This window comes from Jaculus jaculus, chromosome 4 (genome assembly GCF_020740685.1).
Source record: "Jaculus jaculus isolate mJacJac1 chromosome 4, mJacJac1.mat.Y.cur, whole genome shotgun sequence".
Lineage (NCBI taxonomy): Eukaryota > Metazoa > Chordata > Mammalia > Rodentia > Dipodidae > Jaculus > Jaculus jaculus.
The window spans coordinates 67,392,205-67,419,126 of record NC_059105.1 but is presented as its reverse complement, the minus strand read 5'-3'; the positions used below and the strand labels follow the sequence as shown (position 1 = coordinate 67,419,126).

Genomic DNA, 26,922 nt, shown 5'->3' with positions numbered 1-26,922 from the left:
AGTAGAGGAAAAAATAAAAAGAGAATGTTTAAAATAACTGCTACCAACTCCTTTTTTGGTTTCTGTAATAAAAAGATGAGCATGTCTATATGATCACTATATAATATATATAGAGACAGTCTCCTTTCATGAAGTGAAGACATCTCCTTTGTACAGTCTCGTCTTAAACTGTACCTGTTTACATTATATAATCACAGCTGTAGAATATTCATGATTGTAATAGTAGTCATACAATCACAATCATTATATAATTGTAATTCAACTGCCACGCACGTCTCTGAAACATGAAATGTATGTCTCACTGGGCACTGTGATTCCACAGGTGTCCAAATGCTATTAGCAACACAGCTCAGGGCTTCTCCTCCACCCACATTTACTTTGTTTTATTTTATTTTATTTATTTATTAGATACAGACAGAGGGGGGAGAGAGAGAATGGGCATGCCAGGGCCTCTAGCCACTGCACACAATCTCCAGACATATGCACCCCCTTGTGGATCTGGCTTACATGGGACCTGGAGAATCGAACCTGGGTCCTTAGGTTTCGTAGGCAAGTGCCTTAACCACTAAGCCATCTCTCCAGCCCTCCACCCACATTTCTGATCATTTATCTAAAAGCACACTCTATTCCCCACCCCCTTCTAAAGGGTAGCAAGGTGGCATGGCCTGTTTTCCTAACCACTCTGGGGATATACAGCCCTCAACTACTTCCAACACCCATGAGTACAAGGTTCTTTCCCTCTTCTGGACAATTCGAGTGCTGAGTTCCTGGAACACTGGCCTTGCTTTGTATACCAAGGAGAGAGGTGCAGCAACCCATCCTCCCCATTTTCTTTCCTGTTCCTCTTTTTACTACCCTACTCCTTTCCCAGCACAGACCACTAGCACAAAGCACCCCCCCCCACACACACACACACACATACAAGGATGTACTGACCCAGTTTTACATGACTTGCTTGTGTTTCTTTCTTTTTAATCTGCTGCACTGCAGGCTGAAGGCAGCATTTCAGTGTTTCAATCTGAGCAAACAATACTTGCAAAATGATTGCTGGGTGAAAAATTATGTTAAAATGATAATCTAAGTAATTACTCCTGTAGCTAGTATTAAAAGACTAAACCAACTGAAAAAGCTTGCTACTCTCCCTGAATTTGTTTAAGAGACCATCTTTGAGGAAATATGCTTGATATTTTAAACTAAAGTAGATTAAAAACAAAACAAACAAACAAAAAAAAAAACCTCAGAGAGATGGATGTGGTGGCGCATGCCTTTAATCCCAGCACTCGGGAGGCAGAGGTAGGAGGATCAGCATGAGTTCAAGGCTACTCTGAGACTACAGAGTGAATTCCAGGTCAGTCTGGACTAGAGTGAAACCCTACCTCGAAAAAAAACAAAACAAAAAACAAACAAAAACAACAACAAAAACAGAACTACAAATTGTGATTGTAATCCCCCAAATTTAGTACCACTAGGCAGTCAGCCCTTGGGTGCCAAGTGTTAAATGTGGACAATATGTTTAAATGAACTTAAAGTCCTTTCACATTTGTAATCACCAGTAAATGATAAAACCCTGTGGAATCAGCAGTATTCTAATCTACACGCCTGCTCCCTGCTTCTCTCCTCCCTTCCCTACTTTCTCCCCTCCCCTTTCTCACTAGACCCTTCTGGAAATAACTGCCAGTTGATGGAGATTTGTATTCTTTTAACAACTCTTCAAATTTCTGAGTGTACCACTAACAGGCTTCCTACTATAAACCTCCACTAAAACAGTGAACCTGAGAGAAGGAGATGACTACATTGTCAAGCACATTTAGCTTAATTGTACTGTATGCTTTGAAGATTTGCTACCGAGCCCACACAGAAGGTCCTAGAATCACAAAATCAAGCTGATGCGCATGTGTAAGGGAAGGGAACTAAAACCTGAAACTAGTTTGATTTCACAGACAAGAAATCTAGCAATGCGCCCGCCAGGCATGGTGATGCATACCTCTAACCCCAGCACTCTGGAGGCAGAGGTAGGAGGGTAGCTGTGAGTTCGAGGCCACCCTGAGACTACATAGTGAATTCCAGGTCAGCCTGAGCTAGAGTGAGACCCTACCTCGGGGGAGGGGGGGGAGCAAAGCTAGGCGCTAAGCCATCTCTCTAGCCCCAGTCTGTAAATTTTAAGAGTGACAAAAGTACACAGAAAAAATTCAAATGTCTAGTATGAACATGGTTAAATAAAAACAATTGTAGCTTTTTTTTTTTTAATAGATAATTAGGTCATTTTACAATTAAGATGAATCATAACTTAAGAATTTACAACTGAAGTAACAAGATAACAAAATACTCTTCTCCCAACTATCGGAATAATGGGATTATTTAGAATTAATTATTTACAAATATAGGAATTAATAAAGCAATAAGATTAGTTAATAAATGCAGGCTGGGGCTGGAGAGATGGCTTAGCAGTTAAGCACTTGCCTGTGAAGCCTAAGGACCCCGGTTCGAGGCTTGGTTCCCCAGGACCCACGTTAGCCAGATGCACAAGGGGGCACATGCATCTGGAGTTCGTTTGCAGTGGCTGGAAGCCCTGGCGCGCCCGTTCTCAATCTCTCTCTCTCTGTCTCTTTCTCTCTCTCTCTGTCACTCTCAAATAAATAAATAAAAAAATGAACAAAAAATTTAAAAAAAAATAAATGCAGGCTGAATCATGTATGAATGTAAAATATTAGCTACACATTTGATCACAAGTACATAAGAATTTACCTGCATTTATCTACCTCATAGTGGCTTAAAGATTCACACCATTAGCTGTGTTCCAAAAAGAGACATTGAATAAAAATTAAATTAAAAAAAAAGAGACACTGCGTGTCTGGGAGAAGAGTTCTTCCTGCACATGCTATTATACCTTTTAAATCCTCAGACACAGGGATGAATTCAAGCTATCGGACAACAAGAAACAGAGCTGACTCAGAAACAATGGATTCTTTATAGATCAGGCCCTCTCTCACATACCCTGCCTGAAAAAAGACTGCAAGGGTTTCAACTCGGCATTGAGTCGTGGATTCAGAATGTTAAGAAGCTGGTCCGCCTGTGTAGACTTGAACATCAGAAAACCTACACAAACATCGCTAGTGTCTGAAATGACAGGCACAAGGTAACAAATAACCTGTACCCAGCCATAAACACATCCGCACGGACTTAAATGGACATCGCTTGAGTTGACATGCTGCTGTTTCTGGTAAAGATGCAACTTACATCATCCATACATTTTCAGTGATGTTTTAAAAAATGTACTAAATTACCAAAGCTAACATCTCACCTGCTAACTGTTAGATTCCTCTCATCAAACTAGCTACTCATTTTTCTTAAAGAGGGGCAAACCCTTATAGTAAAACAGGCTTAGATACTTTTTTTTCTTTCTTTTTGGAATTACTCTGTCGTTCTTTTGTTCTAAAATTGAAAAGACAAAAGGGAACAAATCCCTTTTTGAATTAGGGTGAGTCGTAGGTAAAAGAAGTGGAAATAGCATAAAAATAGACTCACGGTTTTCTCTTTTTCTGGGGGGGGGGGGCGGGGAAGTAAGTCAACCGAAGTTGAGAGTAAACATTTCTGGGAAAAGGACTTAACACTGAGATGTCACCAGGCCACCAGGCCGGGAGTTGCATACAAGCTTAGGCCTGTTCAACCTTCTGCCCTCAAAATCCTACCCCAGGGGCAGGGTCCATGAAAAGGTTAGAAACTAGCCCTGTTTGTGCCAAGTCCCTTCCTATTTCCTTCTTTGAACTACTGTCTTCCATGGTTTGGAACTATTTCCCTCCAACTACAAATGTCCAGGGAGTGTAACTTATTATGAAGTCTCCCCTTGAGAGATGGATGTAAATCCTGCTGCATCAGGTTCGTTAAGACCACACCAACTCCTAAAGCAGATGTACAAACTATGCGCATTTTAAATCAGAAAAGCCAACAAAAAAAAAAAATACTCAGCAGGAGCAAGGACAGTCAATGATTGTGTCTTACAACCACTCTCCACTTTATTTTGGCTCATTTTGCAAATCAGGTCAGCTCAGGGAATCCCTTTTCTTTGCCTCTAGAGAGCTGGGATTACAGGTGGGCTGCTATATCCATTGGGCTGGCTTTTACTTGCACTAGCGCTATGGATCTGAACACACACACGTGATACATAACAGCCAAGTATACACATACAGTTAGATGAAAATATAGGAAATGTAACAAAATGTTAGCAAGGAGAAATAAAACTAGGAGCTGGAGAGATGGCCAATTGGTCAAGGCACTTGCCTGTGAAGCCTAACGACATAGGTTCGATCTCTCTCCAGATCCCACGTAAGCCAGGCACACAAAGAGGAGACAAGCGCAAGGTTACACATGCCCACTAGGTGGCTCAAGCGTCTGCAGTTCAATCACAGTAGCCGAGGCCCAGGTGTGCCAATTCTCTCTCTCTCCCTCTCTCTAAAAAAATAAAATTAAAATAAATAAATGAAAAATAAAACTATCTTTTGGTTATATCTCTGCTCAAGGCAAAACGCCCTAAATTAAGATTAAAAATCAATGTTAAAGACCAAAGATCTAAAACCAGGCATGGTGGTACACACCTTTAATCCCAGCACTCAGGAGACAGAGGTAGATCACTGTGAGTTCAAGGCCAGCCTGAGACTACAAGTGAATTCCAGGTCAGCCTGGGCTACAGGGAGACCTACCTTGAAAAAATAAAAAAGACCAAAGATCTAAAGAGTCTTACACAATAAGACTCAGGCTAGGGAGATGGCCAGGGAGGAAAGTGTTTGCCATTGAAACCTGACAACTTAACATAAAAAGATGGAAGCTGCAGTGGGCTTCTGTAATCTGGAGGCCAAGAAAATTTTCAGGAAACCTTAGGTGAGCACATCAAAGAACAGTAGAATGAGAACACAGAATTAGAAACTCTGCCTCAAATGAGGTAGAGAGGGGAGAACCAACCTAGAAATTGGCCTCTGACCTCCACACACATGCACCATCACACACACACACACACACACACACACACACACACACACACACATGCTACGTGCATACCTAATAAATAAATAAATATCCATCAACTAATGAATGGATATGCAAAACATGGCACATCCAAATACTGATCAATAAAAAGAAAGTAAAAACTGACACATGCTTCAAAATAGATGAACCCTGAATACACGCTCAGGAAAAGAAGCCAGACACAAAGGTGACATATCAAGTTCTATTTACATCAATACTCAAAGGTGAGGCATCTATAGAAATAGCATACCAATGATTGCCTAGAATGTAGGGGTGAGGCAGGAAGATTAGAGGGCGATAGTTACTAAGTAACAGGGAGTTTGTGGTAATGAAAACGTCCTAATATTGATTGTGATGATCGCTGGGCAACTCTGTGGCTATCCTGAAAATCACTGAGCTGCACATCACATGAGCGAACTATGAAGTGAGTTATGTATTGATAAAGCTACGCTCAGTTTTAGAGCTGGACGCACACCTCTGGCGGGTCACCTGCTTAACCTGTACAAGGCCAAGTTTGGTCTCCAGCACCAGCTATCACAACACAAAAAAAGCTGTTGTTGGGCTGGAAAGACGGCTCAGTATTTAAAAGCACTTGCTTACAAAGCTTTATGGCCCCCATTTTGATTCCCCAGTATCCACATAAAGCCAGATACACAAAGTGGCCCATGCATCTAGAGTTTGTTTGTAATGACAGGACACCCTGGCATGCCCATACTCACTCTCTGTCCCTGTCCCTGTGTCTGTTTCTCTCTCTCTCTTGAATAAATATTTATTTTAAAACTTATTTGCAAGCAGAGAGACAGGGAGAGAGAGTGTGTATAGGCATGTCAGGGCCTCTTGCCATTGCAAACCAACTCCAGATGCATGCGTCACTTTATGCATCTGGCTTATGTGGGTACTGGGGAATTGAACCCAGGCCTTCAGGTTTTGCAAGCAAGCACCTTTAACTACTGATCCATCTCTCTAGCCCATAAATATGTGGTTTTATTTGTTTGTTTGTTTTTGATTCTCCTACCTCTGTGTCCCAAGTGATAGGATTAAAGGTGTGCACCACCACACCTGGCTAAGAAGTGGTTTGAATTTAAAGTTTGCCAGTTAGGGCATGTGGGAACTCACAGAGGTTTTAGTTAGCCCTAGTTAGGACTAATAATAAGATAATCATATAAAATGTTCACTGAGTACTGAAAGTTCCTAGTGCTCATTAGCAATGTGGTATCTTAGAGCCACATTAAAGGCAAAAGTATGCTGAAGTGGTGGCACATGCCTTTAATCCCAGCAGAAGGCTGAGGCAGGAGGACTGCCATGAGTTCAAAGCCAGCCTGGGCTACAGAATGGGTTCCAGGTCAGTCGGGGCTAGAGTGAGACCCTACCTAGAAAACAAACAAACAAATAAATAAAATGAAAAGGAAAAATTCAGTGTGAATGATAGAAGCATTAACTGCTGAATTGTGTGCATGCTCATTTTATTATGACTCTGTCTACATAGCATGTATTCTTTTACATATATCAAAGAGCACATGTCTTTTCTGTTTAGTTTTAGCTTTAGGTTTTGCAAGACAGGGTCTCACTCTAGCCCAGGCCAATCTGGATCTCATCCTGTAGTCTCAGGCTGCCCTTGAACTCAAAACAGTCCTCCTACCTCTGGCCTAATTTTGTTTCTTTGTGAGACAGGGTCTTACTCTGTAGCTCTGGCTGGCCTGGAATTTGCTACATAGAGCAGTCTAGTCTTGAACTTGTAGTAATCCTACTGTCTCTGCCTCCCAGGTGCTAGGGTTACAGGTATGAGCACCAGGTTTATGGCATGAGCCATCATGCCTGGCCTTATCACTTATCTTTTTCTAAAAAAAAAAAAAAAAAATTATTTATTTGTTTATTTGCATGCAGAGAGAGAGAGAGAATGGGTGTGTCAGGGCCTCCAGCCACTGAAACAAACTCCAGGAGCATGTGCCACTTTGTGCATCTGACTTTACATGGGTACTAGAGAATAAAACTCCCGGTTGTTAGGCTTTGCAGGCAAGTGCCTCACCTGCTGAGCCATCTCGCCAGTCCTATCACGAACCTTTAAAAGCTAATCAATGAGATTGGGGAGGTAGCTCAGCAGTAGCTTGTGTTGGGTTCACACAGTACCTGTGTGTGTGTTTCTCTCTCTCTCTCTTTCTCTCTCTCTCATGAACAAACATGCAGGCCTGAGAAGCAGAACATTTTACTCCAGTCTCAAGGCAGTAGAAGTTCCTTCCCTACTTGAAACTTGGCGCAGGCCCTTATTAATCCTTCCTCTGGAAAATTCAGTTTAAGCCATTTCTTCCTAACTAACCTCACTAGGCACAACTTTAAAACTGGGTAGCTTGGGGAAGAACAGCAACACTCTTGTCACTGGTGACAGTGATGGCACTCAGCCAATGTATGGGGACACAGTAGTTTATCCTCACCACTAGGTGTGGCTCTCAGGATCAGGCTCTCAAGTGGTTATTCTGCATGCCTCCAATCTGGTGTCATTCAGAAGAGTATACTGTATCCTACAATGCCTGATATTCCATAAACAAAGGCTTGTCCTTTTGTCTAAGACTTTATTCTCTTGTAGTTTAATGATTTGTTTTTAAGGTAGTGTCTCACTCTAGCCCAAGCTCACCTCAAACTCACTGTGATCCTCTTACACCTCTTAAGTGATGGGACTAAAAGTGTTCATCACCATGTCTAGCAATTTTAGGAATTTTTTAAACTATTTAAATGGATGCAATAATGGCATGTCTGTTATGAGGGAAAGCAACCACCCTCTAATTTGACTGGAGGCCCACTCCATGGGAGGGAATACATCCCTGATACTGAAAACCTACAACAGGGGTAGTCATGAGCCATAGGGGTGTAATGTCTGCTGCTATCTGGCTAAATGTATATACTATGCTCATCAAGGTGCCCAGTAAGCACTTCTCTTAATGTTCATACCCATATATTAATGCTACTCTCACTTTTGGTTAGAGAAGCTTCTCGTTTTAGATGTCAGTGACCTTGAGATGACTCAGAAGGCACCATGGTGCTGGAAAGAAGTGACAGAGGAGTGCTCAGCACTGCAATATCTCTATCACAACTTCCAAGGCTCAGGGTCCATTGTGGAAGAGGTGGCGGAAAGAATGTAAGAGCCAAAGGAAGGGTAGGACTCCTTACAACATGCTCCTTCAGACACAAAATGGCCTGGATATCCATGACCTCACACTGCCTGACACTACCTATATAATACCATCATAATAGGAGGAAAAGATGATGACATCAAAATAAAAGAGAGACTGACTGAGAGGGGGAGGGGATATGATAGAGAGCGGAGTTTCAAAGGGGAAAGTGGGGGGAGGAAGGGAATTACCATGGGATATTGTTTACAATCACAGAAGTTGTAAATAAAACAAATATACATTAATTTTTTGTTTTATTATTAATTTATTTATATTTACTTGATGGGGAGACAAAGAATGTGCACACAAGGGCCTTCAGCCCCTGCAAACTCCAGACACATATGTCCCCTGGTGCAACTGGCTTACGTGGGTTCTGGGGGATTGAACCTGGGTCCTTTGGCTTTGCAGGTAAGTGCTTTAACCACTAAGCCATGTCTCCAGCCCAAGTATAATGATTTTGGGGAGAAGTAGCAGACCATGCTTTAACAATCATACACTGTAGTATGACAATTCATCAACAGAAACTCAAGCTTCAATGCACTCAGGTGACTGAGGCAGAAGCATTATGAGTTTAAGGCCAGCCTGGGTATACAGGAAGACTCTGGCTCATAAAAAAAAAACCAAAATTAAACAAAACAAAAGCCCACTCAATCACTGCATACTCTTTCCCCTTTGCTTGGAGTTCAAGTTCACTATTTCTCATGCTGTCACTTTCCAGTTAGCTCATCAAAGCATCCAGAAATGAATCATTATTAAGGAAGAGATCTGGTGTCAGCACAACCCTCAATGTACACTAGATTTCAGAATCCAGATTTCTCAACTCTCAGAGCTAGAGACAAGAACCCACACTTAGGGAAGACAAAGCAATCATATGTCTGACTATGACCTAACCACTCAGGTCACAGGTCAGATATGAAACAGGTCAGATTTATGATCCAGATCCTCTAAATAGCACAGAAATAATTAGTTATTTGAGACATAACATGCATTCGTTGCCAGGCGTGGTGGCGCACGTCTTTAATCCCAGCACTTGGGAGGCAGAGGTAGGAGGATCACCGTGAGTTTGAGGCCACCCTGAGACTGCATAGTGACTTCCAGGTCAGCCTGAACTAAAATGAGACCCTACCTCGAAAAACAAAAACAAAAATAAACAAACAAACAAAAAAGCATTTGCTTTCTTGTTTGTGTTTTTGGAGACAGGGTTTCATGTAGCCCAGGCTGATCTTGAACTCCTGATATTTTCTGCTCCATCTTCTCAAGCACTGGTATTACTTGCATAAGCCCCTATATGTCCAGAATAGACTTTCAAGGTTTCTGGCTAAGTACATATGTGCTGTAATAAAAATGAGTTGGGACTGGGCATGGTGGCGCACGCCTTTAATCCCAGCACTTGGGAGGCAGAGGTAGGAGGATTGCCGTGAGTTCGAGGCCACCCTGAGACTGCATAGTGACTTCCAGGTCAGCCTGAGCTAAAGTGAGACCCTACCTCGAAAAACCAAAAAAAAGAGTTGGGAAGTTTCCTAATCAAATGAAAACTAAAAGCACATAGGAAAATATTTACGATCTGCAAAGAGGAGAAACAGCAATTCAGTGAGGAGAAAATACACTGTTGGTGACATACTTGGTGGGGGCCTCATGCTGGTCCACGGTTTATCCTTCATGAAAAGTCAATTCAGCCATGGAAGTCTCTGCCTGAGAAGGCAGGCAGGAAGGCGTGCAAGAATATGCAAATCTGCACGCCTGGCTCCAGCCCCCAGCCCACCCCTCCTCCTCAAGAAGAGGAGCTGCAGAAAGGCGAGGGCTTAAGTATGTGCTGGGCTGACAAGACTCATCAAGGAGAACCTGGGAACAAGTGCTCCCGCTGACCCCAGGGGCATCTTCTCTGAATTAAAACTTCAAAGGTCACTGACCTCATCACCTCGGGCTCCATAAGCAACTGAGAAGGTTTCAGCCAAGACCACCGGCCAATTCAACCAGAAGCTATTAACATTTTCAGGACCAAAATGGCCTATACAAGTCTCAAGCAAACCACGTTATCAAATGTGAAACAGATACCACAATAAATAAGATTAGCTGGGCTGTAAACTTACATGTGAGAACGACTCTAGTCCAACGTAATAGACAAACTTTAAAGACAGAAACCTTTGTGCTCTAAGCAAACATCATCTAAGCTCCAGAAGTTTTCAATAGCTATATATATATATATATATTTACAGCTGTTTGTGGTACCTTCCAGTCCCAAAATAAGAAAAATCTTAACAAAACCACAATGACTCATTCAACCCTACAGCAAAAATAAATAAGGAAGGGCTCAACTGATCAGCTACCTCACGCTTGAAGTTCCTCTGTATAAACATACTACTTTCCTGTGATGCTTAACAAGAACAAAATTTCAGACTTTTAAATGTCTAAAACATAATTCGTCAAGAGCTTCTAAGAAACAGAGCTGATAGAATTAGTACTTCTCTGTCCTCAAAACCAACAATGAGACTAGCTGGAAAGAACAAATTCAGTGAAGAAGATATTTAAGGGGGAGAAAGGGAGGGTGGTGGGAGGTGATTATGATCCTGGTATATTGTTTATATTTATGGAATTTGTCAATAAAAAGGTTTTAAAAAACTAAGAATGAAACATAAAAATCCCTCCATATGAGAAAACCTGCTTAGAGTCCCTTGAATTCAAGGAAAATGTCACTCAGATCCCACTTAGTGTGTAAAAACATCAGAGGAAGATGTTTGCTATAAGAAATACCCAGGATTAATACTTACACAACCTCCAGCAAGGATTTCTGCTGGAAGTGGAATAGAGCCGTCTCTTCTGGTAAATTTGTCCCGGACAAAATCATTAACCTAATTAGAAAGATAACATCTGTTAACGAGAATTCCCAACCACTTTCCCTGAAGCCACCGTTACATTCTCCAGTCAGCAACGCAACTGCCTTACGACACAGTGCAAGGTTTATTAACTGCTGCCATACAAAGTGTTACAAGTACCTGAATGGACACCAGTCTCAGCAGCATCAACTTTCATTTTTGCTTTAATAATAATCTAATTAAATGATGAAAATTCAGTGGGAAAGGAACTTACGGTCAGTTTAATAGCCTTTTCTGGAGCAACTCCAATAAGCTGTGGTATCAGGCCTAGGTAAAGGGAGAGAGGCAGTTATAATAATAGATATCAGTATTCCTTACTTACACATCAAACAACTCAAGATTGTCATTAAAATGGAAAAAAAACTGAGTTAACCTAAAAACTCTGCATATGTATATGTATGTAACATTTGTTATAAGTATAGTGTTATTTTTCTTAAAATTATAAATCTTTTGCTTTTAAGTTTTTCTTTTTTTTTAAAGAGAAAGCCATGGGTTGAGGAGATGACTCAGCAGTTAAAGGTCCTTGCTCACAAAGCCTGCCGACCCAGGTTCAATTCCCCAGTACCCACATCTGGAGTTCATTTGCAGTGGCAAGAGACCCTAGCATACCTATTCTTTCTCCCTCCCTCCTTCTCTCTCTCTCTCTCTCCCTCTCTCTCTCTCGTCTTACAAATAAATAAATAATATTTTTTAAAGCCAACTGGGGCTGGAGAGATTGCTCAGTGGTTAGGGCACTAGCTACAAAACCTAAGGACCTCAGTACCCCACATAAAGCCAGATACACAAGATAGGGTGTGTTTCTGGAGTTCATTTGTAGATGCTAGAGGCCCTGGCATGCCCATTCTCTTCCCTGCCTCCCTCCCACCCACACTCTCTGCCTCTTGCTCTCAAATAAATACATTGTTTTAAAAAGCCAACTGGGTATGATGGCTCATGCCAATAATCCCAGCACTTGAGAGGCTGAGGTAGGAGGATCTCTGAAAGTCTGAAGGCTGCATGGGCCACAGAGTGAGTTCCAGGTTTGCCTGGGCTAGAATGAGACACTGCCTTTAAAAAAAAAAAAGCATCTTAGTTATCCAACATCTTTCCAAAAGTATATGGTGATAATAGGGCCTACAGTTTTCTCTACTCTGAGAACATTGCCAATGGCAAATTTCCTTCTTGTTACAGGCAACATATGAATATACAGTTACTTTAGAGAAGCTAAGGTTACACACTTGGAGAGCTCAGCGCAATGGGCTCCTAAGCACACCCAGACTTTGCTACAAATGATGCTACCTTCATAACAGCATAGAGAAGCTTGGTTATAGAATAGCTGCAATTTTTGTTTGTTTTTTGTTTTTCAAGGTAGGGTCTCACTCTAGCTCAGGCTGACCTGGAATTCACCTTGTAGTCTCAGGGAGGCCTCGAACTCATGGCGATCCTCCTACTTCTGTCTCCTGAGTGCTAGGATTAAAGAGGTGTGCACCACCACACCCAGCTATTATTTTTTTTAAAAGCTACATCTGCAAAGAAAAATGGGGAGTTTTGGGTATCTCCTAGTAAGTATCTTCTATAAGCAAAAACATATGCCAATTGTATTTTAATTTACCAAATATATTTTAAAGAAACCTTCTCAAAACAAAAGATATTTTTATTCTTAGAGAGCTAAATTTTCCAGACCAAGAGAGGAAAAAAAAACATACATATATAAACAATTCCACATCTGTAGATGCTCACAGGGCTCAGTTTACTAAAGCTTACTCAAATTGTTATCATACATTTTTAAATGATGCTAACAATAAACATCTTCTGTCTTTTAAATCACCCAGCCAAGGGGGAGTGATATATGTGTTTGAATGCTTGCTCACTGCTGATCCTAAGCTACTTTGTGGGAGCTGCTGAGTGATTTTTCCCTGAGTTGAGAGCCAGCAAGTAATTGTGCATACAGGCTACTGTCAGTCAAACTGAATTATCAATGGCAAACACAAATCCACACACACCTCTCATGGGTTAGCAGGATGATTTAAAAGAACAAATCAGCAGATGGCAGTCTTAACTTTCTAACCTTCACGATGATCAGGCCCTATTACTTTTAATCTAACCCCACACAACCATGGCAGCATGTGTATTTGTTTTACAACTTGCCTCGCGAAAGCTCGTGGAATTTTAATAAAGCACTGATTTGTGTCATTTTATCATTGTTGCCTGCAAAGAAATTTAGCTAATCTGTCAACAACTTTGTCAGTCATCTGACAGAATAATGGGCCAGTTCTAAGCAACATATGACAATCTCAATAATCACAATGCCCACATGCAGGACTCCTACAACCATCTCCCTAACACAAAAGTCTCTCATTTAAAGGACCAATTTTACCGGCTTACATCCTGAATAAAGCAAACAATGCCCTCCCCTTCTTGCAATATTGTACCCACATAATTAATATGACAGCTCTCTCAAATGAAATCGTCTATAAACATTTATCCATTGAGAATGTACTATATACCTAGGTTCTTTTTAATAAACTCTCTCTTTATTATTTAAAACTATGCTACAGAGAATGGCCATTCTTCTGTAATGACATAAACAGGGAATAAAGAAGCCTGGTGCCGCTCAACCCTGATTCCCTAAAGAAAACCAACACATGCAGGGTGTGGTCAGTTTGAAACAAGCCTTCCCCGGCCTCCATTCTGGACAGCCGCTTCCCAGAGTACAAGCTGGACAGCTCAGAAAGAGAGGCCAAGCATTCTGGAGATTTGAGCAAAATTCATTACAGTTACTCTCAGAAGCATGGCATTTGGGCCTCGTTTGATTTTAAAATGCCTGTCTGCTCATATTACATATAGAATGCCAAAATGAACACCCATACATCACTTCCATCAACTCTAAGGTCAGAGTTACATTTTTTACTCAAATGCCTGAACACGATGCTAATTAGAGGTTTGTTGTTTGTTTTTGTTTTTGTTTTTTTCTTCCATCCATGCGCAGAAGGCTTTCTTCAGACCCAGTTCTTTCTTTTCTAGGAAAGGTTCTAAACCAACCAGTTACAAATAAGCCTGGGTGTGCAAACAGCACAGTAAATTACATAAGTGTCCTGGGCTACAGCGTGTGGAGAGTATTTCAAAGAATTCCAAGTGGCGCCCAAAGGGATTAAAAAATTAATCTCCCCCCCAAAGGAACCCTAAATTCTAATGTGAAAACATGTAGATGAAAGTCATTCTCTTTCCAAAGAGAACAAGTTTCTACAAAGCCCATGGGGGCTGGGAGAATTCTGCCTCGCTGCCAAGAGCACAAGCGCGAGGAAGCGCTCCTGCCTGCGTGCCTCTGAGCCAAGGGCAAGGAAGTGACCAAGGCTGAAGAGTATATATACTCTTTTCCTTTATTCTTTTTTAATGTTTTAAAATAGTTATTTTATTTATTTGAGAGAGAGAGAAGAAAAGGCATATAAAGAGAGGGAGGGAGAATGTGCATGCCAGGGCGTTTAGCCACTGCAAACAAACTCCAGATGCATTTGCCACCTTGTACATCTGGTTTACATGGGTCTTGGGAAATCAAACAAGGGTCTTTTGGCTTTCCAGGAAAGCACCTTAACCATTAAGCCATCCCTCCAGCCGCTCTTTTCCTCTTTAATTCAATGACTCACTGGAAAATATGTTAACACTGACTTCCTTAGAAGAGACCAAATTTTGATAGTTCTTTCATCTAAAGTAAGTGTGTAGGGCTGGAGAGATGGCTTAGCGGTTAAGCACTTGCCTGTGAAGCCTAAGGACCCTGGTTCGAGGCTCGGTTCCCCAGGACCCACGTTAGCCAGATGCACAAGGGGGCGCACGCGTCTGGAGTTTGTTTGCAGAGGCTGGAAGCCCTGGCGCGCCCATTCTCTCTCTCCCTCTATCTGTCTTTCTCTCTGTGTCTGTCGCTCTCAAATAAATAAATAATTAATTTAAAAAAAAAGAATAAAGTAAGTGTGTAGACTCAGGGTAAAGTCACCTGCATGGTAAGACATCATGCGGGGGAGTTGACCCTGAGTCTTCACAGGGAAGAAGTCTATTTCTCCTCTCCAGTTCTCTGAGAAAAGGGGGTCTCTGTGCAGGTATATGCCTTGTGAGAGCATGATGATACTAGCTCAGGTGGGAAGAAACACGGAATTTGGATTTCAAGGGATGAAAATAGCAGCAAGAAGGACTGAACATCTGTTTGCAGACTAGTATTACTAGTCACCAGAAAAAAATGGAAAGCAAGAAAATGAGCAAAGAGGGTTGGAGGGATGGCTTAGTAGCAAAGGCGTTTGCCTGCAAAGTGAAAAGACCCAGGTTCAATTCCCCACGACACACATTAGCCAGATGCACAAGGGGGTGTACGCGTCTGGAGTTCGTCTGCAGTGGCGAGAGGCCTTGCTGTGCTCATTCTCTCTCTCTCTTTCTGTCAAATAAACAAAAACAAAATTAAATAAAAAGAAAGAAAGAAAATGAGCAGAGAGAAAAAAGAAGCAGCCTGAATCTGGCTAAGCAGACAAGTACTGAGTTCCATGATGCGTGTGTTAAGATTTGCTGTTGGTGACAGAAAATCACTGACTTCCAAGCCTGAGATTTGCTTACTCACCCCGGTAGAGTCCAAAGAAGCCCTCATAGCGCAAGACTTTCTTAAAACAGTCAAAGCTGTTCTTGTACATCAGCTCCCCGACCACAGAGCCCGTGCCACGCTGGTTTTGCATCCGGGTTTTCACCAGATCTATAGGATACACTGCAGTGGCTCCCACAGCTTGAAGAAAAGCAGAGTTAAACAGAGAGTGCATAAGAACATCAATCTCACCTAAAAGGGCAAAAATATAAAACACAGTATCTACTCTTATATACAACCAAAGTGGCCCACAGACAGCTGCTTCAAGGAAGGAGCTTGTTGGGCTGTAAAACGTAACTCAGTGGCAGAACACTTGCCTACCATGTCAAGGCCTTAAATATTTACACAAACTGCCAAGAAATGTTCTTTGGGATCGTAGGATTATGAGTTAGGAAGTACACTATTAAACCACCAAAATTAGAAAATCAACTCTCAATTTCCTGTGGCATTAAACCATTGTGTATGTGTAATATTTTTTTATATTGTCCACTAAATGCCTGAATATTATATCTGTTAATTCTTCCTAACTATAAAGTGACCATATATATATATATATATATATATATATATATATATATATATGGAAGCTAAGTGGTTGCAATTTTAAATTTGGTTCACTAAATCATTTTAGTAAGTGAAGTTATTACCATGTTACTGGAAACAAAATTTAACAAGATCCTAACCCTACATAGAGAATTTGGTTTAAAAAAAAGGGGGGGGGGTCATACTTTAGAATTTCTCAGGGACTGAAATATTTATTACATGATGTAGAGTGCTATATTTTTTTGGCTGTTTAAAACTAAAACATAAGCCAGGCATGGTGGCACATGCCTTTAATCTCAGCACTCTGGAGGCAGAGGTAGGAGGATCACCATGAGTTCGAGGCCACCCTGAGTCTACATAGTGAATTCCCGGTCAGCCTGAACTAGAGTAAGACCCCACCTAAGGAAAAAGAAAAAAAAAAAAAAAAAGTTCCTTGGAACTTCTAAGGCTGGGACTGAAAAAGTACTGGCGTCATCAGTTCAGGCTTGTGAAAATTCATGAGCATTTTAATCACACCCGCTAGGTTCTTCTCAACAAAGCAACTTCAGAGTCCACACGTTTCCTTTGTAGTCTCTCAAATGTCTGCTATGAGCAGAGAGGGGAGGAGAGGCTCGCTTTAAGTTTGGATATTCTTAAGCCAGGGGAAAAGTAGAAGAAACAATATGGGCGAAACAGCCACGAAGAAGCCATGTGGCGGGGTGTTTTATTTCATGACATTCTGGGGCTTGTATTCCAAACCTTGATTTTTCTACCTGCCCCTAGGCCTGACCCCATAAACTCAGTCTCCATTTTTTTTCCACACTGGCCTATGTAATTAAGGTGAGTGCGACACTGCATCTCAGGCTTTCACATCATTACAGAGGTTTTCTCCTGAAGACAGACTGGAGCCAGAGGGGCCACAGCCATGCTATGACAAGCCCTCTGATCATAGGTAAAAATAAAAGAACCTTCAGAAAGCCCTTCAGTCATGACCCCCTGGAACAATGAACTACACCCTTACTGAACTTCCCTGGTCTGCTGCGATAATATTACATTAGCACCAGTATGAAACAGCCATGGACACGTCACTCACCTCCAGCGACTGAGCCCAGAGTGAACCTGTAAGCAGACTCGGCAATCTGGAGCCAGACAGGCCTGCCCAGCCCAGGAGACTGCTGTGGGCAGGAAGAAAACAAGGAGAGAAAAAAATCTGGGTTAGCACTTAGCAGACGAAAAAGCTGCAATCTGATTATTTCAAGATAAGGGAAAAAAAATAAAACCTAAAACTGATATTGTTAATGATGTAACTTCATCTCTGAGAGAAAATAGAATATCAATGTAGTCAAAAATGCAAAGGATTTTTTTCAAATAAACACCTATTATTAGCATTTAAACAACATATCTAGCTCCTGTCTTCTCACGGGCAAGAGCTCTTCATAATCTTCCCTCTTTCCTTCTCTTAATCTAATAAAGTCTCTAAAGATAAAAATAAAAAACAGGGCCAGGCATGATGGCGTGTACCTTTTAATCCCTGCACTCAGGAGGCAGAGGTTGGAGGATCATTGTGAGTTCGAAGCAAGCTTGAGACAACATAGTGAGTTCCAGGTCAGCCTGGGCTAGAATGAGACCCTACCTTGGAAAATAAAACTTTTCTTGAGGTGGGGGCGTGGAATTATGATCATAGTATACTGCCTATATGTAAGGAGGCTGTCATTAACAGTAAAAACAAACAAACAAAAAAAAAACAGAAAAAAAACCATTTTCCTTCAAAATTAGAGGCATTTATAAATGTGGATAAAAAGAAAACTCATTCTCCTAGGTTTTTTGTTTGTTTTTTGGACAGGGCATCATGTAGCACCAGCTGGCCCCAAATCACTCTACAGCTGAGGATGGACCTGAACTTCTAGTCCTCCTGCCTCTGCCTTCTAAGTACTGGGATTATGGGAAGTGGGCCACAGTATCTTGCCCATAGATTTTGTTTTGTTTTGTTTGAGGCAGGGTCTCACTCTAACCCAGGCTGATCTGGAATTCACTATGTATTCTCAGGGTGGCCTCAAACTCAAACCCAAGGCGATCCTCCTACCTCTGCCTCCTGAGTGCTGGGATTAAAGGCAGGCACCACCACACCTGGCTCTAGATTTTATTTTCATTTCTATGTTCTCGAAAAAGAGTATGTTGAATTAAAAGCTACAAAAGAAAGCCAGATGAGGCTTTACACCTGCCATCCCAGCAACCTGGGAAGCTGAAGCAGAAGGATCAAGAGGAGTTCAAGGTCAGACCTGCAGAACAGGAAGGGGAAAATGACATTAATATAGACCAGGGCCAGTTAGAAGAAAAGATTCAGTGAAGAGGAGGTAGGGAAGGAGAGGGGATAAAATTGGGTGGCAGGAAGGAATTATGATCATGGTGTATTGTAAAAACTTTTAAAAAAGAGAGTTCAAGACCAACCTGAAATACAAAATGGGGCCCTGTCTCAAAATAAGGGTTATTTTCATAAAATAAAAGAGCTATGATCCCAAATAAGCAGCATATAACTTCCCCACTCATATGAAAGGTTTCTCTTATATTCAACAACATGGATTTTTCTTTTGACTCTTCAAAGCCTATCTGTAAGTCCTACAAAATCCTATGAAAACTGAAGGATTATATTGTGCTCTAATTTTCAGCTAAAACATTTCAAACTATAAATATCCAAATGCTTTTTGACAGCAATGTCACTTCCATCCCTATTAAAAGGCATTTGTAAGAAAACACACAGTATAGGCTTACCTAGGTCTTTTTCTCACAGCTCAAGTACCACCACAACTTATGGTTCACTTGTACTCAGCTATGTAAATTAATATAATTAATGCTATAGATTTCACATCATGAATATTCATCAAAGGAATGCTCCTATAGCTGTCATCCCTATTAATGACTGTGCACTGAATTTTCAGCATTTAAGCTGAAAGAAAATCTTCAGCACTAAGAACATGGCCTACCGAGAGCAAACAGGCCAAGAGAAAAGCCAGTGTTTCCCTTAAGGTTATGATTATGATCAGGAAGGCTGATACTTAACACTACTTAAGGGTTTTTCGAAGCAAAACAGAGCAGAGAATCTTGAATGATGTTTAACTGGCTGCCTAAGCATATACACATGATAGGAAGTGAGCTGGGACTTTATTTGAAAAGAAGCTCTTTTCCTGCTCCTTGTTAAATGTATTGCACCCTGGAAGTAAGAATTAGATAGGACAAGATCATATCAGTTAACAGGTCAAGTTGCCAACACCAAGCTGCTTTGCATAGCATGCCAACCTGATGATGTTAATAAATGTAAGAAAAGGAACTGTTGACAACAATTTATAGTGAGCAGTGAGGCTGCAGAGACAGCTTAGCGGTTAAGCACTTGCCTGTGAAGCCTAAGGACCGCGGTTCAAGGCTCCATTCCCCAGGACCCACGTTAGCCAGATGCACAAGGGGGTACACACATCTGGAGTTTGTTTGCAGTGGCTGGAGGCCCTGGCGTGCACATTCTCTCTCTCTCTCTGTCACTCTCAAATAAATAAATAAAAATGGACAAAAGAAAAAAGTGTGTGCCACCACACCCTGTGGCTGCCCCCACTTTAAAAAAAATATATATATATAGTGAGCAGTGAAGAACAAATAAGGATTGGACTTTTAACTTTTTTACTTATTTGCTTACAAGCAGAGAAAAGAGAGAGGATGGGTGCACCAGGGTCTTCAGCCACTGCAAACGAACTCCAGATGCATGCACCACCTTGTGCACCTGACTTTATATGGGTACTGGAGAACTGAACTGGGGTCCCTAGTCCTTGCAGACTAGTGCCTTAAGTGCTGAGCCATCTCTCCGGCTCCAAAGGACTGGGTTTTAAAATAAATTATTCATTTTTTATTTATGAGAGTGAGTGGGCATGCCAGCTGCCACTGCAAATGAACTCCAGGCACAAATACATGTGTCACTTTGTACATCTGGCTTCATGTGGGTACTGGAGAACCAAACCCAGGATGTCAGGCTTTGCAAACAAGTGCTTTTAATAGTTGAGCTTTCTCCTTAGCCCCATAATTTTCTCCTTTTGAGAATAGACTTCCATTTATGGAGTTAGTAAGTACACTATTAATATTTTCCTCTGTGTGCTGTGAATCCAAAATTCACAAAGATGCAAACCTCACAAAAGAGATAAAGTCCCATGACTCAGAAATGCACATGAAATAAAGACACAAGTAATTCCTATGCTTTGATATAATACAACTCAGATCATTTAGAATGGATGGCCTATAACTTTGATACGTCACATAGAAACAAAACTTTAAGGCTGGAGAGATGGCTTAGCAGTTAAAGTACTTGACTGCAAAGCCAAAGGACCCAGACTTGATTCCCCAGGACCCATGTTAAGCCAGATGCACAAGATGGCACATACATCTGGAGTTCATTTGCTGAGATAGGAGGCCACGAGTTCTAGGTACCCACATAAAATCAGATGCACAAAGTTGCCCATTTAACTGGAATTCACTTGAGGCAGCTAACAGTCCTGGTCTGCCCATTCTATCTCTTTCTCAAATAAATTATATAAATAAATAAATATTTTTCCAAGGCAGGGTCTCACTCTAGCCCAGGCTGACCTGAATTCACTCTGTAGTCCCAGGCAGACTTCAAACTCCTCCTACCTCTGCCTCCCAAATGCTGGTATTAAAAGTGTGTACCACCATGCCCAGCTCTGAGAATGCTTTAAAAATCAGACAGACAGAGCGAGTCTCCGGGACTTCTTGCCACTGCAAAGGAACTACAGATTTATGTGCCACTACGTGTATCTGGGGAGTTGAACCTGGGCCAACAGGCTTTGCAAGCAAGTGCTTTCAAGTGACGAACCATCTCTTCAGCCCCAAATCTGAGAGCTTAAAGTAGAAATGAACTTTGAAATGGAGTATGATGGTAAACACTTATAATCCTAGCACTTGGAAGATAGCAGCAGGAAAATCAAGAAGAGTTCAAGGACAGCCTTGGCCACCTAGCCAGCTTACCAGCTAACCTAGGCTACATGATATCTGACCTCAGGAAGAGAGAGAAACTTTGATAGGAGAAGTGAAAAGTTTTCTGGTACAAAAGAAGCTAAACTGCAGTGAGTTGCTGGTATCTGTAGGAAGCTTTCTTACACACCAAGCAAGCAAAGTATTGTAACCAACATAGATATAAAAACTCACTTTCCGTTCTCAGTTTACTTCAATTTAGTACAAAGATTCATCAGCTGCAAAGTGGAACTGGAAATGCTAATTTCAGAAGCAAATTACCATTCCATGGGGCTCAAGCTGAAGAAAAGGTTTCCTACCCAATCTTCTCAAAGCAGACTACACCCAAGTACCTTCATGATTCTTTTTAAGACACGGTCTTATTATGTAGCCCTGGTGGGCCTCGAACTCACAGCAATACTCCTGTCTTGGATTCCTGACACTTGAGGGCTGGGATTACAGCGTGCCCCACCACGCTGAGCAGAGTATTTTTATGCTTCACTAATCCATTTGGCAAAGGTGCATAACAGCAAGCCTATCCCTGGTGACTCACCAATGAGGAAAAAGTTGACATGGGCTTTCTTGTTTTTTTTTTGTTGTTGTTGTTCCCGAAGTAGTGTCTCGCTCTAGCCCAGGCTGATCTGGTGGAATTCACTATGTAGTCTCAGAGTGGTCTTGAACTCACAGTGATCCTCCTACCTCTGCCTCCCAAGTGCTGGGATTAAAGGTGTGTGCCACTACGCCTGGCAACATGGGCTTGCTTTAACATGCCCAGTAACTATTCCCCCTCTGCCCTGAATCTTCCCCCTTCCCATATGCCCTCCCTATCTCCTAGCGTAGAACATCACACATTCTCTCAGAGAATTATGAGAGACACAGACAGGTCCTTCAGGATCAGAGCAGGAAAACATCAGGAGATGAGGAACGGCCCTCTAACCCCACTCACACAAAGCCCCATACCCCTCTGCTACAACTGAAGCTTCAAGTGCTCGGAGGTACAGGTATCCATTGTACTCCATTGTACTCTTGAAGGTAATCCCATGGGTATTTTTTTTTCTACCGAATGAGCATTTGTGAAATCAGAAATGCTTTACAAGAAGCAGGCGCCATTTTCAATTACCCTTAACATTAAAAAAAAAATCAAAAATTTTCTTTCTGGTTCATTAATTAGATATACTTCCCCTTCTCTTATTGTGATCTATAAGGCACAATCCTAGTGAATGATCTATTTTACTTGCAAAATGTTTTGTACTTTAAAGTATTTTATTTTATTTATTTATTTGAGAGAGAGAAAGAGGCAGAGAGAGAGCAAACGAGCACATGCCAGGGCCTCCAGTCACTGCAAACAAACTCCAGATGCATGAACCCCCTTTGTATGAACCCCCTTTGTGCATCTGGCTTACATGGGTCCTAGAGAACTGAACAGGGATCCTTTGGCTTTGTAGGCAAAGGCCTTAACCTCTAAGCCATCTCTCCAGTCGTTTTGTACTTTAAAAATAATATACACACACACACGAGAGAGAGTCTTAATGATTAAAGTGAATGTAACTCTAATCTTTTTTTTTGTTTGTTTTTCGAGGTAGGGTCTCACTCTGGTCCAGGCTGACCTGGAATTCACTATGTAGTCTCAGGGTGGCCTCGAACTCACAGTGATCCTCCTTCCTCTGCCTCCCAGTGCTGGGATTAAAGGCCTGCACCACCATGTCCGGCTTGTAACTCTAATCTTTAAAACATTTTTTTTAAATTTTATTTATTTATTTGAGAGCGACAGACACAGAGAGAAAGACAGATAGAGGGAGAGAGAGAGAATGGGCGCGCCAGGGCTTCCAGCCTCTGCAAACGAACTCCAGACGCGTGCGCCCCCTTGTGCATCTGGCTAACGTGGGACCTGGGGAACCGAGCCTCGAACCGGGGTCCTTAGGCTTCACAGGCAAGTGCTTAACTGCTAAGCCATCCCTCCTGCCCTGTAACTCTAATCTTTAAAGATTAGACAAGTGAATGGAAAAGAATGCTAATTCTAGTGGGAAGGATGTCAAGCTCATGTTTGAATTCCCAATTGTCTCATCTTAATAAACCAAAAGAATGAGAATCCGGTGTGGTGGCAAGCACCTTTAATCCCAGCACTCAGGAGGCAGTGGTAGGAGAATCGCCATGAGTTCAAGGCCACCCTGAGAATACAGAATGAATTCCAGGTCAGCCTGGGCTAGAGTGAGACCCTACCTCAAAAAACAAAAACAAAAATTTTAAAATAAAAATAAGCTAAACTAGGGCTGGAGAGATGGCTTAGCAGTTAAGCGCTTGCCTGTGAAGCATAAGGACCCTGGGTGGAGGCTCGATTCCCCAGGACCCATGTAAGCTAGATGCACAAGGGGGCGCACGCATCTGGAGATCGTTTGCAGTGGCTGGAGGCCCTGGTGCACCTGTTCTCTCTGTCTGTCGCTCTCAAATAAATAAATAAAATAAAAATGAACCAAAAAAAAATAAGCTAAACTAAAAGAATGAAACACAAAAACATAACAAATCTAGGAATCCCATACAACTCCCCTATGAGGGTGTAGATAACGATTTTATGAGCACTTTTCCAGCTAAGTTGTCCTGTAGGAGGTGGTTAATATTCAGGCAATGGGAAGCTTCAGGTTTGTCACAGGCATGCTGGGTACAGGTATGAGACTGCGCGTACCTGTCTCTGGAGCTCTGCCAGGTTGTAAGGTAAGGCCCCCTCAGCCAGCGGAGCTATCCTCTCGATATCTGCCAAGGTCAAGCGCCTGAAGGGAGAAACATGGTAAAGAGCGAATTGTTAGACAGTGACAACCACTCACATCATGAACATCTTTCCTCCAAAAAACAAAAACCTCCAAAGCTATAATTTTAAAATGCCATTTCCTTATGCACATAAATTTGACTGAAAAACTTTTTAAAAAATGAAATCCTTTAGATCCTGTTTATAAACATGCACGTGCGCGCACGCACGCGCACACACACACACACACACACACACACACACAAAGTCTCCAGAGAAATGAACGTGGGGTGATTGAATCTAATAAGACACCAGAGATAGATCCAAAAGTCAAGAAATAATTCATGAAAAAGTAAAAAAGCCAGGTGTGGTGGCACACGTCTTTAATCCCAGCACTCGGGAGGCAGAGGTAGGAGGATTGCCATGAGTTCAAGGCCACCCTGAGACTACGTAGTGAATGCCAGGTCAACCTGGGTTAGAGTGAGACTCTACCTCGAAAAGAAAGAAAGAGATAAAATAAGGAAGGAAGGAAGGAAGGAAGGAAGGAAGGAAGGAAGGAAGGAAGGAAGGAAGGAAGGGAAAGGAAGAGAAAGGAAAGGAAAAGAAAAGAAAAGAAAAGAAAAGAAAAGAAAAGAAAAGAAAAGAAAAGAAAAGAAAAGAAAAGAGAAAAGAAAAGAAATAATTCATGGCAGAAGCATCTGGCGTCCACAAAGCCTCAATGTAAGCCCCTCAGTAGACCTAGTCAATGCATAGGTACAAAGTGTCCCAAAAGGAAGGATAAACACAAGGCTGATTAAATACTGACTGCCATCAAGGGTGGACACAAGTATAGGATGGAGATTAAAAAAAAAAAAAAAAAAAGCATTCTCCCTCAAATCCTTTCAATTTTGAGCAATATGAATGCACTATTATTCCTAATAGGCTATGAACCAGCTAGTTTAGATCTAGTTTTGAGAAGTACTCTTTTAGCTAGGAATAGTGGCTCAGACTTTGATCCCAATACTCAGCAGGCTGAGATGGGAACAGCACAGTGAATGGAAGGCCTGCATATGCTACTGAGTGAGTTCCAGGTCAGCCTAGGTCTACAGTGAGACCCTGCCTTCAAAAAAAAAAAAAAAATGAAAAAAGAAAAGAAAGTTCAGGAAGAGGAGATGAGAGGAAAGGAAGGCAGGAGAAAATGGAGGGGAGGGAAGAAGAGGGGAAAGGAAGGGATGGGAGGAAAGAAGAGAGGACAAGGAGAGGGAAAGTGAGAGGGGGAGGGGAAAGGAGAGGAAAAGAGGTGAACAAAGAGAAAGGCACTTCATATATATATATATATATATATATACATATATATATATAAAAGTAAGTATATATATTTTTATATTTAAGTTATATTAATTATATTATATATAATATATTATATATTATGTTATATATAATTATATAATATATTATATATTAATTATTATAATAACTTATAATATATATATTATATATATTATATATATATATATATTTGCCTGTATGATGTGTGAATATGCATGTCAGGGTTTCTTGACACAGCAAATGAATATCAGACACATGTGCCACATTTTGCATCTGGCTTTATGTGGGAGCTGTAGAATCAAACCCAGGCCAGTAGGCTCTTCAGGCAAGTGCCTTTAGCCACTGAGCTATCTTCCCAGCCTTGAGAAGTACTTTTTTAAAAAAAAAAATATTATTCATTTGAGAGAGGCAAAGAGAGAGAGAATGGACACACCAGGGCCTCCAGTCAGTGCAAAGGAACTCCAGATGCAAGCACCCCCTTGTGCACCTGGCTTACATGGAACCTGGGGAATTAAACCTGGGTCCTTTGGCTTTATAGGCAAGCGCCTTAATCACTAAGCCATCCCTCCAGCCTGGTCCAGCCTGGTAAGTATTTAAAAAAAAAAAAAAAGTTTTTATTTATTTGTAAGCAGAGAGAGAGAGAAAGTGAAAGTATGGGCATACAAGGGCCTTTTGCCACTGCAAACAAACTCTAGATATGTTCACTATTTTGTGCATCTGGATGTATGTAGGTACTGGAGAATCAACAGGCTACAGGCTTTGCAAGCAAGTGCCTTTAACTGCTGAGAAATCTCCCCAGCCTGTGATAAGTACTTTTTGAAAACATTTATTAACATGAAGTAAAGCTCAAAGCATTTGTCTAAAAGTGTAGGTGGGTGAGACATGGCCTGATATTTTATGTCAATCACCAATGACTACTGATGCATAAGACAGATGAAATATTTAATATCAGAACCAGCCCAACATAGCTTATATTAGTCGCCAGTCCTTGGGTTAAGGCCCATTTTTTTTTCAGATATTTTTTGCACTTAACTACTACAAGATACCTTGAAAAAAAAAATCTTGTCTTTTAATAAACCATGAACCCCTTTCCACATGTCTGCTAGGTACCTATAGGTAAGGGTTCAAAGCACGTCCAGAGAAAACACATTACATCAATCTTTTCCCTCCCTCTGTTCTAACCTTCCACTTCTCTCATTTTTCTTCCTTTTCCCACTTACTTCTCAAGCCCTTCAACTTTTTCTTATCTTTCCCCTCCTTCTCTCCTCTCTTCCCTTTACCCCTTTTTCTCTTTTCCTTTCCTTTCATCCTCCTCTCCCTGTCTTATCTTTTTCCTCCTGCAAGTATCATATTTGCCTGTTTCTCTTTCTTAAAATGTAAATATTGTGAGTAAGTTATTGTTACATGACCTGAAAGCACACCACTATTTCACATCTTCAAAGATCTTCCTGGGAAAAATAAATAAATAAAGGAAGAAAGATCTGCCTGTAACATATATCACGATGAGTCATGGGAAGAGTTACCCTGATGCGTTGTATAAGTCGGCCAGCTGGTAAAGAATATCAATTTCTAGTGGGGTGACTTGTCCATAGCGTATGGCACTCTGGGCAAATTCCTCTGGAAGAGAAAGAAACTGATGTTAAAATCTGGAGAGATTTTCTACCTATCTGATAACCTAAAAGCAAAAGACATTTT

The 26,922-nt window shown here is 41.4% G+C and overlaps 1 protein-coding gene across 3 annotated transcripts in view; it reads right to left on the bottom strand.

Moving 5' to 3' along the window:
* Positions 1–26,922, bottom strand: part of Slc25a12 (solute carrier family 25 member 12) — a 102,130-nt gene that overhangs the window by 9,147 nt on the left and 66,061 nt on the right. For all 3 annotated transcript variants that reach the window (XM_045147751.1, XM_045147750.1, XM_045147752.1), the window contains 6 exons: positions 26,751–26,844; positions 23,860–23,944; positions 17,269–17,350; positions 15,636–15,794; positions 11,271–11,323; positions 10,952–11,032 (listed from right to left, as the gene is read on the bottom strand). In XM_045147751.1, coding sequence (XP_045003686.1) covers positions 10,952–11,032; positions 11,271–11,323; positions 15,636–15,794; positions 17,269–17,350; positions 23,860–23,944; positions 26,751–26,844 — 554 coding nt within the window. The remainder of the gene's footprint in view (positions 1–10,951; positions 11,033–11,270; positions 11,324–15,635; positions 15,795–17,268; positions 17,351–23,859; positions 23,945–26,750; positions 26,845–26,922) is intronic.